Raw genomic sequence first — 16,628 nt, 5'->3', positions numbered from 1 at the left:
TCATAACGCTATTTTATTTTTGAAGAGTAAATTGTTGCTGTATTGCAATCTGCTCGCCAAATCGCATGTGCAGAGCCCCTGAGATATTAGTGCAGAGGAAGTGACTCCAAGATGGAACCTATACACCTCAAGAAATTCATATGGGGTTTAGTGAACATTTTCTCATGGTGTTTCACTGATTTTTTTTTTTTACCATTGATTGACCTGTAAAAATGAAAAATTATGTTTGTTACAATATGTAGCTTTACCTACAAGAGGTAATAATAAAAAATGTATCCCATATTATATTACTCAATTTCTCCCCTGTACGACAATGCCTTATATGAGGCTGTACACTACTGTTTGGTCACACAGCAAGACTAATTTTGCTAGAATTGTTTCCTGTGGCCATATTTCATTTTCAGAGCCCATGAAGTGTAAGTATAGAGGAAACATTCCAGAAGTGACTCCATTTTTGGAAACTACACAGCTAAAAATATTTATCAACAGGTCTAGTGATCCCAATAGTGTCTCCAAGAAAGTATTGTGAAAAAGATGGCAAAAAGTTAAAATGTAAATTGTTTCTAAGTTAGGGTTCATTGTTTTTTTTTTACGTTGGCTGTATGGTAGAAAATATATATTAACAGTATTCTGTGGGTCAGTACGATTGACGAGATACAAAATATTTAGAGTTTTACTTGCGTTTTCACACATTAAAAATACTTTGTAAAAAATATATTTCTCTGCTGCCATATTCTGGGAGAAATAACCTTTTTATATTTCTGCTGAGGCAGCTGTATGGGGCTTTAGTTTGTGCAGGACACTTTATAGTTTTTTAGAAGTATAATTTTGTGGTGCATGTGACCTCCTGATTGCTTTTTATTCCATCTTTTGAGAGGTAAGGTGACAAAAAAATAGCAATTCTCAAATTCTTTATTTTTTAAATAGTGAGCACTGGGTGGGATAAAAAGCGTGCTCATTATAGGGTGCTTTCACATTGCGTTCTGTGTCCCTGTCGGGGCATACGTCCCAAATTCCCCGCAAAACAGGGTCTGGAAGGATGCTCTGACGGGGGCCATAGACTGCAATGGTGACGGCAGAGCGAACGTGAGTTCTGCTGTGCACTTTTTTCGGGAGTGTACGCCCACAGGAGGCGGACACACAGACGTAGGCTGCTGCATCTGAGTGTCCGCCTCCTGTGGGCGTACACTCCCGAAAAAAGTGCATGGCAGAGTGCACATTCGCTCTGCCGTCACCACTGCAGTCAATAGCCCCAGTCAGAGCATACGTCCAGACCCAGTTTTGCCGGGAATTTGGGACATATGCCCTGACAGGGACACAGAACGCAATATGAAAGCACCCAAAGAGTTTGGATCCCTGCAGACACAGAGATACTAAATATAAATCGACTTAATATTTTATTACTTTCTTACAATAAAATTCAAAGCAGTAACTTTATTTTTTGTTAACAGAGCTATGTGGGGGCTTATTTTTGCATGATGAACTGTAGTATTAATAGTTAGTATTAATTGATACTATTGATAGCTTTCTATTGTTTTTCATGTGAAATGATCATAAAACTACAATTCTGGCTTGGCTTTTTTCTCTATTTTTCATATTTACTGGGTGGGATAAATAGGGTGTTCATTTCACAGTTTGGGTTGTTACGGACACAGTTACACCAAATATCTATAGTTTACTAATACTTTAGCACTTTTTCACAATAACATCTCATGAAAAGAAAAATTTATGTTGCTGCATTCTAAAAGCCATATATATATATATTTTCTGTGGGATGAACTGTATTATTAATTGGTATAGTTTTTCAAGACAATGTGATCGTAAAATAGCAATTTTGAAGCCGTTCTCTAGGAGAGCTATGTGACAAGCTAGTTTTATAGTTCAGAAAATAAGAAAAAATCTCCAGCGATCAGGAAATAAAATGTCCCAAAAACTTTATTTGTGAAAATCAAATAAAACCATAAGTATGGAAATCAGCAATCACCAAGTGCCCAATATTAAGATTGACGTGTTTCGACTGCATCAGTCTTAGTCATGATCTGATTGGTGCAGTCGAAACGCATCGATTCACAAAAAAAGATTTTTGGACATTTTATTTCCTGATCGCTGGAGATTTCTTCCTATTTTCTGCACGGTTTTCCACCCGGACCAGGGCGGCTCCGTACGATGGCTCCTTAGAAGCAAGGTGCATATACCAATTGGTGAGCTGACTTTTCCTTTCCCCTTCTCCCTATGTCAGTTTTAGAATTTAGGTCGTAATTGACGCAACAATGTCAAGCATGTGCAGATTTATTTTGTTTGCTTTCAATAGTAAAATACTTGAGAATAAAAAACGTCTATTTATGTTTTTGTTTAATTGTAAGAGGTGAGATACATAAAAGCAATCAATACACAGGGAAAGGAGATCACCCATCATCTCTCTGGTGTACTTGCAGCCTATCACCTCCACCACTGCAGCCATTCTCTTCTCCTACTTTACATTGGATGATGTCAGGGAGGGGGTCATCAGATGTATGAAGGTCTGGATAGCAGCTATAGGAGCAATTCAGGGCTCCTTTTAAAGCTTAGAACCTAACTTTAGCCCCCGATATCTCAGGCTTAATTATGACTACAGCATCGATTCTGGTCTCTTTGGAACCTGAGCATCTCAGCTATGAAATGAGGCCTGAATCACTCCTGTAGCTGTCCTGTTGTATATTGGCCACACAATATATTTGTGTCCAAGTACAGTAATTCAATACTACAGGTGTGCAAGCTCTTTTTTTGCTATACATATTGCGGGCCCCCTCCAGGCTCTGCACCCTTATCCACTCATCTTTCCCAGCAAGGTTTTAGCTACAAGCTACACCTGATTTCCTTTCACTTCCCCAGTTCAGATGAAGCCTGGTGTGGAGCAAAGTGGTGAGACATGTGATGAGGACCATCCTTATGGCAGGTTCACCATGACATAGTTGGGCGATTTTGTACTTTTGATAAAAAAAATCTGGTCTTCCCTTGAGAAAGCAACGCACAGGCAACGCAAAACGCGCGTTGGGAAGACGCCAATCCACCCTAGCTACCGGTCTGAGGGTCCTTGGGATACTACAATTAGGGTAAGCGGTCTTAAGCTTTTTGGTCCAGTACTCTGGTACCTATACATTTGCTGATGGTGGCCCCGGGAGTTTGCATTTTAGTGGTACACTGTGTGCTTCTACTCCTATTACTTGCCCTATTCAGATTACCTGGGTTAACCTGTCATCACTAGCCTCAAATACTCTGCTTTTCCCGGCCCATACCTTGTATAGAATTACATACAACCTCTGATTGGTTTCTTTACCCTAGGGTTTTTTTTTCTTGACACTGGTCCATATGCACACTGTTTTTATCTATATTGTCTTTTTGCTAATATGTATACATGTGTATTTAATAAAGATTTTGTCATATTTTTGTACAAGAAACTCCTAGTTCCTCTGTTTTTTTTCATGTTTGTGGAGTTGCATGGGCACACTCTTACTTATGCATGTTGATGTGCCCTAGTTAAATATGATTTTGGGAAACTTTTACATAACATATTGGGGGCCCCCTCCAGGCTCTGCACCCTTATCCACTCATCTTTCCCAGCAAGGTTTTAGCTACGAGCTACACCTGATTTCCTTTCACTTCCCCAGTTCAGATGAAGCCTGGTGTGGAGCAAAGAGGTGAGACATGTGATGAGGACCATCCTTATGGCAGGTTCACCGTGACATAGTTGGGCGATTTTGTACTTTTTGCTAAAAAAAATCTTAACGTACCTTATGTTTTTAACAATTATAGCAATAGTAGAGTTCATGTATTCATTAATTGCAGTGTGCTGACACATCGTGAATGTATCTATATTGGCCACATAGTGTATTTGTCACCTGTTCCTAGATTTAATATGAAAGGTGTGTGGACCCCATTTTGATTTGTTTCTGTAGTTGTGTTGTCTGATATATGGATGTCACCCTGCAAGGATATATGAGATAACCCTGTTCCTGCCAAGGATGTAAATTTTGATAACCTAAAATATCCTTAAATTCCTTCGCAAGCACACAAGTTACACAAAGCAAGGATTTTATAGCTGGCAAAATAAAAGCATGCATGAAATCAATATTTTCTTATTTATGTTTCCTAAAAGAAAATACCATTTTTCAAGCTAAATGTACCAGAATCCGATGCTATTGTTGTCAATACACTGTCTTTCATGACTTGAACCAGATACATTTTGTGTTTTAGAAATATTCTGCACCTTATTTGTAAAGTGGTCATGGCTTATTGGAAAAGTTGTGGCTTACCGTTTAACAGGTACGCCAAAAATACACCAAATCTTTGTTGCAAATTTCTGGCAAAAAGTAAGCCAGCTCTAAACATGTACCATATTAATCAAACGGCATGAACCACAATGAGAAATCTGGGGCATTAGAGACTGTCTAGTCTAAGTTTCCCACTGTCTACGAATTAGACAAAAGAGCGAATCGATTCTTTTGACTCAAGTCCATTGGTCAGACCTCTAATCTGTGACCGTTGGTTGCGAGGCTTGCGACTCTCCTTACCTACTGGCATTCCCAGTTCTTCTTTTCATTATCAAGGCTTAAGCAAGGTTGTGCGTGCATCACACCACAATGATGACTTTGAGCTGGGAACGCTGGGAGATGCGGAGATTTGCAGGCCTCCTGTCCATCAGTCACTGATTACTGACCAGGGCTGTGGAGTCGGTAAGCCAAACCTCCGACTCAAGACTCCTCAATTTCCATGACACCGACTCTCTCATACATGGCTCATGTTTAAGTGATACATTTACAGTAGCACAGATTCATCTCATCTAAAAGTCTAGACCCTTAGATCAGGAATAGGACAGACATTTATAGGACATTTCATAACTTTCCCAAATTTTTATGAAAAAATATTCCCCACAAACTGCATTGAACTACTGTACCCAATTTATTATACACATGTGGTAAAAATTGTTGGTACCCCTCGTTTAATGAAAGAAAAACCCACAATGGTCACAGAAATAACTAACAATAATAATCTAACAAAAGTAAGAAATTAAAAATCTATGAAAATGAACAAATGAAAATAGACTGTAGTAAGTAGTAAGAAGTAGTAGGAAGTAGTAAGAAGTAGTAAGAAGACTGAGAGGAGACTTAATAGCTGTCTACAAATATCTCAAGGGCTGTCACATTGTAGAAGGATCATCTTTATTCTCATTTGCACAAAGAAAGACTAGAAGCAATGGGATGAAACTGAATGGGAGGAGACACAGATTAGATATTAGAAAAAACTTTTTGACAGTTAGGGTGATCAATGTGTGGAACAGGCTGCCACGAGAGGTGGCGAGTTCTCCTTCAATGGACGTCTTCAAACAGAGGCTGGACAGACATCTGTCTGAGATGATTTAGTGAATCCAGTATTGAGCAGAGGGTTGGACCAGATGACCCAGGAGGTCCCTTCTAACTCTACCATTCTATGATTCTATGAAAGTCAGTCATGGCTTTTCAACCCTGCTTCCACAGAATTTTGAAAAAAAATTATTAAACTCATGAAATAGGCCTGGACAGAAATGATGGTACTCTTAACTTAATAATTTGTTGAACAACCTTTTGAGGCAATCACTGCAATTAAACGATTCTTGTAACTTTCAATGAGACTTCTGTACCTCTCAACAGGTATTTTGGCCGACTCCTCGTGTTTGAAGGTTGCCCTTTCCAGACAGCATGTTTCAGCTCTTTCCAAAGATGCTCAATAGGATTTAGGTCAGGGCTCATAGAAGGCCACTTCAGAGTAGTCCAATGTTTTCCTCTTAGCCATTCTTGGGTGTTTTTAGCTGTGTGTTTTGGGTCATTATCCTGTTGCAAGACCTATGACCTGCGACTGAGACCAAGCTTTCTGACACTGGGCAGCACATTTCTCTCTAGAATCCCTTTATAATCTTGAGATTTCATTGTACCCTGCACAGATTCAAAACACCCTGTGCCAGATGCAGCAAAGCAGCCCCAGAACATAACAGAGCCTCCTCCATGTTTCACAGTAGGGACAGTGTTCTTTTCTTGATATGCTTCATTTTTCCGTCTGTGACCATAGAGCTGATGTGCCTTGCCAAAAACTTCCCTTTTTGTCTCATCTGTCCAAAGGACATTCTCCCAGAAGCTTTGTAGCTTGTCAACATGTAGTTTGGCAAATTCCAGTCTGGATTTTTTATGATTTTTTTTTTCAACAATGGTGTTTGTTCTCCTTGGTTGTCTCCCATGAAGTCCACTTTGGATCAAACAGCGACGGATGGTGCGATCTAACACTGATGTTCCTTGAGTTTAAAGTTCACCTTTAATCTCTTTAGAAGTTATCCTGGGCTCTTTTGTTACCATTCGTATTATCAGTCTCTTTGATTTGTCATCAATTTTCCTCCTGCGGCCACGTCCAGGGAGGTTGGCTACAGTCCCATGGATCTTAAATTTATGAATAATATGTGCAACTGTAGTCACAGGAACATCAAGCTGCTTGGAGATGGTCTTATAACCTTTACCTTTAACATGCTTGTCTATTTTCTTTCTAATCTCCTGAGACAACTCTCTTTCCTTTGCTTCCTCTGGTCCATGTTGAGTGTGGTACACACCATGTCACCAAACAGCACAGTGAGTATCTGTAGCCCTATATACAGGCCCACTGACTGATTACAAGATTGTAGACACCTGTGATGCGAATTAGTGGACACAACTTGTTTTAACATGTCCCTTTTGTCACATTATTTTCAGGGGTACCATCATTTCTGTCCAGGCCTATTTCAAGAGGTTAATTTTAAAAAGAATTCTGTGGAAGCAGGGTTGAAAAGCAATGACTTTCATTTGTTCATGTTCATAGATTTTTAATTTATTATTACTTTTGTCAGATTCAAGTTATTTCTGTGACCATTGTGGGTTTTTCTTTCATTAAAAGGGGTACCAACAATTTTGACCACGTGTGTTTATTTCCGAAGTCGGAGTTGGTCCATTTTTTACCGACTCCACGACTCAGACTCCACAGCCCTGTTACTGACCAGACCGATCAATTCGCAGGACTTGATTCGGAGAATCAATTCGCAGGACTTGATTCGGAGAATCAATTCGCAGGACTTGATTCGGAGAATCAATTCGCAGGACTTGATTCGGAGAATCAATTCGCAGGACTTGATTCGGAGAATCAATTCGCAGGACTTGATTCGGAGAATCAATTCGCAGGACTTGATTCGGAGAATCAATTCGCAGGACTTGATTCGGAGAATCAATTCGCAGGACTTGATTCGGAGAATCAATTCGCAGGACTTGATTCGGAGAATCAATTCGCAGGACTTGATTCGGAGAATCAATTCGCAGGACTTGATTCGGAGAATCAATTCGCAGGACTTGATTCGGAGAATCAATTCGCAGGACTTGATTCGGAGAATCAATTCGCAGGACTTGATTCGGAGAATCAATTCGCAGGACTTGATTCGGAGAATCAATTCGCAGGACTTGATTCGGAGAATCAATTCGCAGGACTTGATTCGGAGAATCAATTCGCAGGACTTGATTCGAAGAATCAATTCGCAGGACTTGATTCGAAGAATCAATTCGCAGGACTTGATTCGAAGAATCAATTCGCAGGACTTGATTCGAAGAATCAATTCGCAGGACTTGATTCGAAGAATCAATTCGCAGGACTTGATTCGAAGAATCAATTCGCAGGACTTGATTCGAAGAATCAATTCGCAGGACTTGATTCGAAGAATCAATTCGCAGGACTTGATTCGAAGAATCAATTCGCAGGACTTGATTCGAAGAATCAATTCGCAGGACTTGATTCGAAGAATCAATTCGCAGGACTTGATTCGAAGAATCAATTCGCAGGACTTGATTCGAAGAATCAATTCGCAGGACTTGATTCGAAGAATCAATTCGCAGGACTTGATTCGAAGAATCAATTCGCAGGACTTGATTCGAAGAATCAATTCGCAGGACTTGATTCGAAGAATCAATTCGCAGGACTTGATTCGAAGAATCAATTCGCAGGACTTGATTCGAAGAATCAATTCGCAGGACTTGATTCGAAGAATCAATTCGCAGGACTCCGGTCCATCTCTATTTGACAGAATTGATAAATTTGCCCCAATGTGTCCTCTTCTATTGAGCGCTGTACTAATACTCACTTGGATGTGTTGGTTCAACAGCTACACGCACAATTGGGGTTGCTTCAAAGTTCAGTGGAATAAATGGTGGACATGCTGGTGTTGAGGATAGTGTAGCGGACTTCAATATAAAGTCTTCCAAGCCACTTATACCTGAGTAGAAGAAAACACCGGAACATAAAACAGGAATAAATAACTATATACAGAATAGAATGGACAATCGCAAAGAAAACGGAAAACACAGAGATGTAGCAAACTTTTAAGGGGCATTTTCAAGTTATAAAATTGCTCTAGTTAAACAGAATGAAAATAAGCAATTTTGCGGTTGATTTGCTATTTGTATCTGAAGGCATTCTCCTGTAATAAGAGCTTTTATCTTTCATAGTGTAAAGCTGGCTTCCATAGAGCTCAGCCACTAGTGCCTACCCTGGCTGAAAGTGCACAGTAGTTACATTCTAGGAGAGGGAGTTAACTCCTAAAATACCAGACAACTTTTTCCAGCCCATTGCTTTCTAAATAGCAGTTATCTTCTCACCTTTCTCCAGCTCCTGACAAGCTGCTGTTATAAATCTTGCAAAGTCCTGTTGGGGAATACGTCTGGACTGCCATGCAAAACGAGATGCAAGTTTAGATGTCTGAGCGTCTGCCACCAGTAGACGTATATACCCTAAAGTGATGCAAGTCAAAGCATACGTTCACTCTGTCGGCACCATTGCAGTCTATGGCCCAGTCGGCGCATACACCCAAAACCCGCTTTGCAGGGGAGTCCAGATGTAAGCCTTGGTGTGACCCACGAATGTGGGCAAAAACGCTGTGTGAAAGCACCGATCTACTAACACTACAGCTCTGCAAAACTGTTACTTAATGTGGAGTGCCCACACCACCAGAAACCAATGAATAAGGAGAAAGCAGAGTTGTGAGTTGCTCAATAGACAACTTGAGATTAATCCTTTAAGCTGGAAGATGCCAAATTACACTAACGTAGGGCACTATTCTAACAAGTGTATTAAAATGAAGTGCTACTGTAATAGACAAGGTGATTGCAAAAAGCAGCGGCCAGTGAAAACAAGGAATTAGGTGCAGAAATTCCATTGCCCGATCAGCAGGTTTGAACAACTTTCATCTACGGTAATTTGTACAGTAAGAGGGAATTACCAAACACAGATAAGCTCTTGGGAGTGGGTCCACCAACAAGCTCACTAACAGTGTCCAATAAGAACTGGCAGAATGTTACATACAGCTCTGGTCAACACATACACAGAAGCATTATAAGGTAAAAAAATTAAAACAAACTCAATATTTACGTACACCAGCCTCATCAGATCTAAATAAAAAAAAATATATATCTATGTTATAACATATGAATGTAATATAATGATCAATGTCATAATATAGAATATATACAGTTTGTATGTGAAAGCTGAGGCCAAATGCTCTCAGTTTGACAGGTATTTATGATATATGCATAGTTAGATGAGAGCAGCTTATTAAAGACCTAGCCGCTGTCTCATCTGCTGGGCGGACATTCATTTTGCTGGAGTGTGACTTACTGAAGGGAATATTCAGGTAAATTCTAGCTCTGTAATTTAGCAGAAAGTCTCTAAGCTGTGACTAACACAATGACAAATCAGTTGTTTATTTACGTTCCTCAGCGGACGCTCCCTCAGGAGCCATAGATTACATTGCTCCAGAGCCCAATGAGTCACAGTGCTCAGATGATTACAGTGTCAGTGACTGGAAAGGATGCACATTCCTGGAAAAGCACTGGACACTGCTGGGTAATACTAACAGCACAAGCAGGATATTAGTAAACCCCATTTATAGCATCACGGTAATGATATTAGCACACATGATGTCGGTCAAGGTTTCTCTAGGCCCTTTTGCTATTTTGATGGCAAAAAATAATATCAAAACCAGAAATAAGCAAATCAATTCGTACGACTTTGGTCCAGTGGTCATATCAGTAATTGGTGGCCTGTGAACAGCCTCTGCCTTCAGATTTGTAGGCCCTGCGTGACGTCATTATTGCGGCATGATGCGCGTATGACATTGCGTTGAGCCTACTAATCAGAAGAGACCTAAGGGATGCCTACAGGTAAGAGGCGGTTTTGGAGGGCTCACATCTTGAGGCCACGGACTACTGACATGGCCACTGGACCAAGGTTCTGCTAATCACTTTGTTCATGTCCTTCCAAACAGAACCTGTAGAAATAAATGGTCTTGCTTAGATCAACAGTCCCCTCCCACCCTTTCCCAACAAGTTATAACTGCTTGCTGCACATCTAATCTGTATAGGAACCTTTCCCATTCTTACACTCTGTAATTTGCCATTCATACTTTTTGAATGGCCAATTTCTCATCATCAGCATTCATCCAGCACTATAGATGCTGGAACTTTCTTTCCCAACTTCCCATAATGCCACTGTCCAATGCCTTGCCTGAACTGAACTCTGCAATTCTGTTATACCTGTATGCAGTTTGACAGACACGAAAGCAGGAGCAAAGAGAAAGAGACCCTCCTTCACTTCCTGCAATCTGTCTTGGTGAATCTGCTGCTAGAAGCTGATCACTATTGACTTCAAGCAGAGGACAGCAAGATGGACAATTGGGAGGAACTCAGAGGATGACTTTAAAGGAGTAAAACATCATCATTTTTAACTAAAATGATGCGTGGATTGTGTATTGATTACATTATCCATCAAACAACATCAAGTAGTTTAAAATAATAGTGACATGTAAACCTGACAACAACTCACTATTTATAATTATTTTTTTCGGTGGACATTTTTGAAAATCTGACGACCTGAAGCACAGCCAAACTGGTTGCCACTATTGAATTAGCAACTCTTATTCTGTCATTGTGTCAAAGCCAAAAGAAATGGACAATTTACTGAGAAGTTGATGCAAAAGTGAAAACAATCGAGCACCACGACCTTTTGCATAAATGTGCGCCACAAGAGCCAGAAACCCCTTAACATGGCCATGAGGAGCATAGCTACTCTACACTTCTATCTCCAACATTTAATATTGGATATTTTTTTGGGGGGGAATGAACGTTTCCTTTCAGATCTAGCAAGACATGGCAGAGTTTGATACATGTAGCTGCCGCAGGTGTAGCGTCACTCCATCCCTTCATTTTAGGGCCTTTTACAAAGAGCAATCAGTCAATAAACCAAGTTATTGCATTTTTAATGTGGCTTAAAAAAATAATCGTCGTTGGCAGTACATCTCCCCATGTAAACAAGGCAAATTGTATAGGGGCCGAATGACTGTATTAATCATTATTTGTCCCCATACATTTTTCATCAGCCCATGTAAAAGGGGCTTTAAACAAGTCATAACTAGTGTTGAGCATTCCGATACTGAAATATCGGGTATCGGCCGATATTCGCGGTATCGGAATTCCAATACTTAATTCCGATACTTTTGCAATATCGTATACCGGAATCGGAAGTTCCCATAATGCAATGAGCCATTTTCATTTTATTCAGCCAATGAGGATCCTAAGAAGTGTGGGCACATCCTGTTAGGCATGTAGGCATCTTAACTAATGGCATGGCTGTGATTGGCTGCTGAAATGATGTCATGATGCACTATAAAAGCCGCCGCCGCCATTTTGAGCTCACTCTGCTGTGAATTCAGTTAGGGATAGGACGCGGTTGTTCTGAGGGACAGTTTTAGCTACCTATTTGGTCTATTCTGCTTTACCCAAGCTACTTTATAAATCGCTGTGCCTTGCAGCGCTAGTGCACAGTTCTCTGTGCTGTTCACCGCTTTCTGCAAGGTCTGTGTGTGTGAGTGCAGCTCACCCTGTAGTGTGTGCTTCAGCCAAGTCTGGTTGTAGTGCACTCAGTGTGTGTCACTGCCTCATACATTGTCCTTTTTGCCAATTCGTAATTTTTCCTGATATCTCCTATTAGTATGGTGGTTCCAAACACACTATATAGGAGTAGATAGAGAAATTTTTTTGGTCTTGCAGCGCTAGTGCACAGTGCTCTGCATCTGTACTGTTCACCGCTGTCTGCAAGGTCTGGTGTGTGAGTGCAGCTCACCCTGTAGTGTGTGCTTCAACCACGTCTGGTTGTAGTGCACTCAGTGTGTGTCACTGCCTCATACATTGTCCTTTTTTGCCAATTCGTAATTTTTCCTGATATCTCCTATTAGTGTGGTGGTTCCATCCGTATTCAGCTAAATTGGTTCCAAACACACTATATAGGAGTAGATAGAGAAATTTTTTTGGTCTTTCAGCACTAGTGCACAGTGCTCTGCATCTGTACTGTTCACCGCTGTCTGCAAGGTCTGGTGTGTGAGTGCAGCTCACCCTGTAGTGTGTGCTTCAACCACGTCTGGTTGTAGTGCACTCAGTGTGTGTCACTGCCTCATACATTGTCCTTTTTTGCCAATTCATAATTTTTCCTGATTTCTCCTATTAGTGTGGTGGTTCCATCCGTATTCAGCTAAATTGGTTCCAAACACACTATATAGGAGTAGATAGAGGAGCCTTTCTGCAGCATTGGGCACTGCAGCCCCAGCCAGATTAGTATTAGCCTATTTTTTGTAGCCTATTTTTTGTAGCCTCATCTATTGCATTGTAGGTTACCTTCCTACATTGTAATAGCTACAAAAAGTTTGTGATACTATCGTTATTACATCTTTAGGCACATTCAGTGTCTTTTTGTGACAAAAAAACCTAAATAAAGTTCACCAAACACTCCACTTTACAGTTGTGTAGGACACATTAGCTCATATTAAAGTCTAGTCCACACTTTATAAAATGAGTGTTTCTTATACCTGTTAGCAGCTGTTCAGGAATAAGCACACTAAGCCCTTAGTACTTTTCTGCCTATCTTTATCAGTCTACCAAGATGAAGAAGGCAGGGAGTAAGGCATGTGGTCGTGGAGTTTCTGCAGGGAGAGGACGTGAGGATTCTGTGCCTGCAGGGAGAGGACGTGGGGATTCTGTGCCTGCTGCTGGCACCAGTGACTCAGCATCCCCCAGTTTTACCAGGGAACAGTCCTTTATGCGCAGCTTTGTAGGAGCTAGCCGTACCCCACTGCTGCGGGAGGACCAAATTGAAGCCGTTGTCTGATGGATGGCAGCTAACGCATCGACTTCAATTAGTTCCAGATCCTCTCAGGTCCTGAGCACTGAAGAGCACCCATCTGTCTCTTCACCACCTGCCAAATTGCCCAGGCAGTCAGAGAGCCCTGGACAGGAGCCATCTCTACTTCTGTTCTCTGAATCTCTTGGCATGGAAAGAGGGGGCCAGCCAAGCAGAATTCGAGAATTTGAAGAAGAGGTAGTATGCAGTGATGCACAACCGTTTTGTCTCTCTGAATCTGAAGATGCGGGTGGGCCAGTGCCTATGGTCAGCAGCACACCTCAGTACGCATCTGATGATGAGACTCAGGTGCCACTTTCTGGTGCGTACTGTGCTGTCGAGACTACCCAGGAGAAGCAGTTGTTTGAAGAGGGTGGTGTAGATGATGAGGTCCTTGACCCATCATGGCGTGAGGGACAGGAAGGTGGTGGGAGCAGCTCTGAGGAAGAGATTCCCCGAACAGCCCAAAAAGGAGGGAGAGGGAGGGGGCAGACTTGGTTGCCTGTAGCCTCCACTTCGGCACCCATTAGGAGCATGGCTCTTCCAAAATCCAAAGCGGGCGCTCCCAAGACTTGCAGTGCCTGGTCCTTTTTTAACACAGTTGCAGATGACATTTGCTTTGTCAAATGCAAGCTGTGTAATCAGAAGGTGAAAAGAGGGAAAAGTGTCAGCAACCTCAATACCACAAATATGTGGAAACATGTGCGGACCAAGCACGTGGTGGAGTTACAAAAACACACTGAAGACCTAGGCCAACCTACAGCGCCACCTACCACCTCTTCAGCTCGTGTTGTAGCCTCTTCCTCCAGCTCACACACAGCTGGTTCGGCTTCCTCACAGAATCGCCATGGAAGAATCTCTGGCACTGTTGTACAGAGACACAGTGTAATTCCACCCACAGCACCACTTTCCCAGTCATCCTCACACTCCCAGGCCAGTCTACAGCCATCGTTAGCACAGGCATGGGAGAAAAGGCGCCCATACTCGGCAAACCACCCCCGAGCACAGGCTCTGAATGCTGGCATTGCTAAACTACTGGCCCTTGAAATGCTATCATTCAGGCTGGTGGAGACTGACACATTCCGTAACTTTATGGCATTGGCAGTCCCACAATACAACGTGCCCAGCCGCTTTTATTTCAGCAGGCAAGCCGTCCCTGCCCTGCAACATCATGTGGAGGGAAAAATTAAACATGCGCTACAAAACGCCGTCAGTAGCAAGGTCCACCTGACCACCGATGCGTGGACCAGTAAGCATGGACAGGGACGATACCTTTCCCTCACTGCCCATTGGGTAAATGTTGTGGAGCCGGGTACAGATCTTGAGAGTGGCGCTGTACGTGTTCTGCCAACTCCAAGGATTGCAGGAATCCAGTCTGTACACATTGACTCCTCCTCATACTCCAGTTCTTCTGAATCAGCGCTGCAGGAGCCGTCACCGTCTACCTCCACATCGACCCGTGAACGGTTACCTGTTATGGTGACCAATATGAGCACAGCCGTGGCCAAACGTCAACAGGCCGTATTAAAATTAATTTCTTTGGGGAATCGAAGCCACACAGCGCAGGAGCTCTGGAATGCCATCAAGCAGCAGAGCGACGTGTGGTTTGTGCCAGCGAATCTCCAGCCAGGCATGGTAGTGTGTGACAATGGCCGAAATCTGGTGGCAGCTCTGGGCCTAGGCAACCTCACTCACATCCCATGTCTGGCACATGTGCTCAACTTAGTCGTGCAGAGTTTTTTGAGGGACTATCCGGATCTTGATGCACTGCTTCACAAGGTCCGCATAGAGTGCGCTCACTTGCGGCGTTCCAGCAATGCAAGATCACGCATTGCAGCTCTGCAGCGCCGATTACGTCTTCCGGAACATCGCATCATATGTGACCTACCCACCAGGTGGAATTCAACGTTACACATGTTGGAGAGGTTGTGTGAGCAGCAGGCAGCAGTAATGGAGTACCAGCTGCAGCAGGCGCAAACAAGTCGCAGTGCGCGCCGTTCACACTTCACCACCACTGAGTGGGCCTCTATGAAGGACATTTGCCACGTTTTGCGTGCCTTCGATTATTCCACGCGGATGGCGAGTGCAGATGATGCACTAGTCAGCATGACTATCCCCCTTATCGGCCTGCTTGAAAAAACACTGCAAGCACTAAGGGACGAGGTTTTGGAAGAGGTGGAGGATGAGGAGTCACAAATGCCATCTGCTTCTCTACAGTCTGCGCAACGTGGTTCCTCACAAAGGCCTAGGCAGGGGACACTTTGTGAGGAGGAGTCAATGGATGAGGAAGACATCTGTCCAGAGGAGGGAGGTACACAATGCTCTAGTAGTCAGTATCTAGAGCGAGGGTGGGGTGATGCAGAGCAGGCACAGATCACGCCTCAAGCAGGGGACAGCATTTCTTGGCCAGTTGGCAGTCTGCAGCACATGGTTGATTTCATGCTGCAGTGCCTGAGAAACGACCGCTGCATCGCCCACATTCTCAACACGGCTGATTATTGGGTGTCCACCCTCCTAGATCCTCGCTACCGGGACAACTTACAAAGCCTCATAACACCGTTGAACCGGGAGCGTAAAATGTGGGAGTACCAAGACGCACTGGTGCATTCCATCATGTTCTCCATTCCAACCGAGAGAAGTGCTGCTAGTGCTTTACAAAGCAGCTCAGTGCGTCGAGGCAGTGGAGGAAGCTCTGCACAAAGAGGGAGCAGAAGCAGCGCCTCAGCACAAGGCAAGACCAGTATGGCTGAAATGTGGCAAAGTTTTGTGTCCCCGCCGCCACAAATGTGTACACCATCACAGACGGCTCCAGTCAGCAGGAGGCAACGTTTCCATCAGATGGTGACAGACTACATGTCTTGCCCTCTTAGTGTACTCCCAGACGGCTCTTCTCCCTTCAAGTTTTGGGTCTGTAAGCTGGATACATGGCCAGAGCTTAGTCAGTATGCATTGGAGGTGCTAGCTTGCCCTGCTGCTAGTGTATTATCGGAACGCGTCTTTAGTGCCGCAGGTGGTGTACTAACAGACCGTCGCATGCGACTATCCTCCGATAACGTTGACCGGCTTACTTTTCTCAAAATGAACAAGGCCTGGATCTCTCATGAATTTGCCAGTCCTCTTCCAGAATAAATAATTGGTTGGCAACAGTATCCAGGTCTGTTCATGTTTCTACCACCTGAACTGTAATCCCTGAGCTCCAACACCGCCAGTTGGCGCTCGGAAGTGCCGTCTGCACAGTCAACACTTGCTGCCGTGTTATTGGGGTTCAGTAACGTCAGCTGTTCCCCTGCTGTGCGGACGGCAATTTCTCCTGCTCTGTCCACATTCTCACTACTACAGATTTTAAAGTTGCTCCAATTACACCTCTGGCTCCTCTGTTTTCAGTATTA

The 16,628-nt window shown here is 43.0% G+C and overlaps 1 protein-coding gene across 4 annotated transcripts in view; it reads right to left on the bottom strand.

Moving 5' to 3' along the window:
* EFL1 (elongation factor like GTPase 1) overlaps positions 1 to 16,628 on the bottom strand; it is a 410,413-nt gene that overhangs the window by 107,368 nt on the left and 286,417 nt on the right. For 3 of the 4 annotated variants that reach the window (XM_073653133.1, XM_073653134.1, XM_073653135.1), the window contains one exon: positions 8,159 to 8,290. The exons of the other annotated variant lie outside the window; for it this stretch is intronic. In XM_073653133.1, the coding sequence (XP_073509234.1) occupies positions 8,159 to 8,290 (132 nt within the window). The remainder of the gene's footprint in view (positions 1 to 8,158; positions 8,291 to 16,628) is intronic. 4 annotated transcript variants of the gene reach the window in all.

This window comes from Phyllobates terribilis, unplaced genomic scaffold, assembly GCF_046119375.1.
Source record: "Phyllobates terribilis strain yellow unplaced genomic scaffold, ASM4611937v1 Scaffold_11__3_contigs__length_659146591, whole genome shotgun sequence".
NCBI classification, from domain to species: domain Eukaryota; kingdom Metazoa; phylum Chordata; class Amphibia; order Anura; family Dendrobatidae; genus Phyllobates; species Phyllobates terribilis.
The sequence above is the reverse complement of the archived record's forward strand: the minus strand, read 5'-3'. Positions and strand labels throughout refer to the sequence as shown.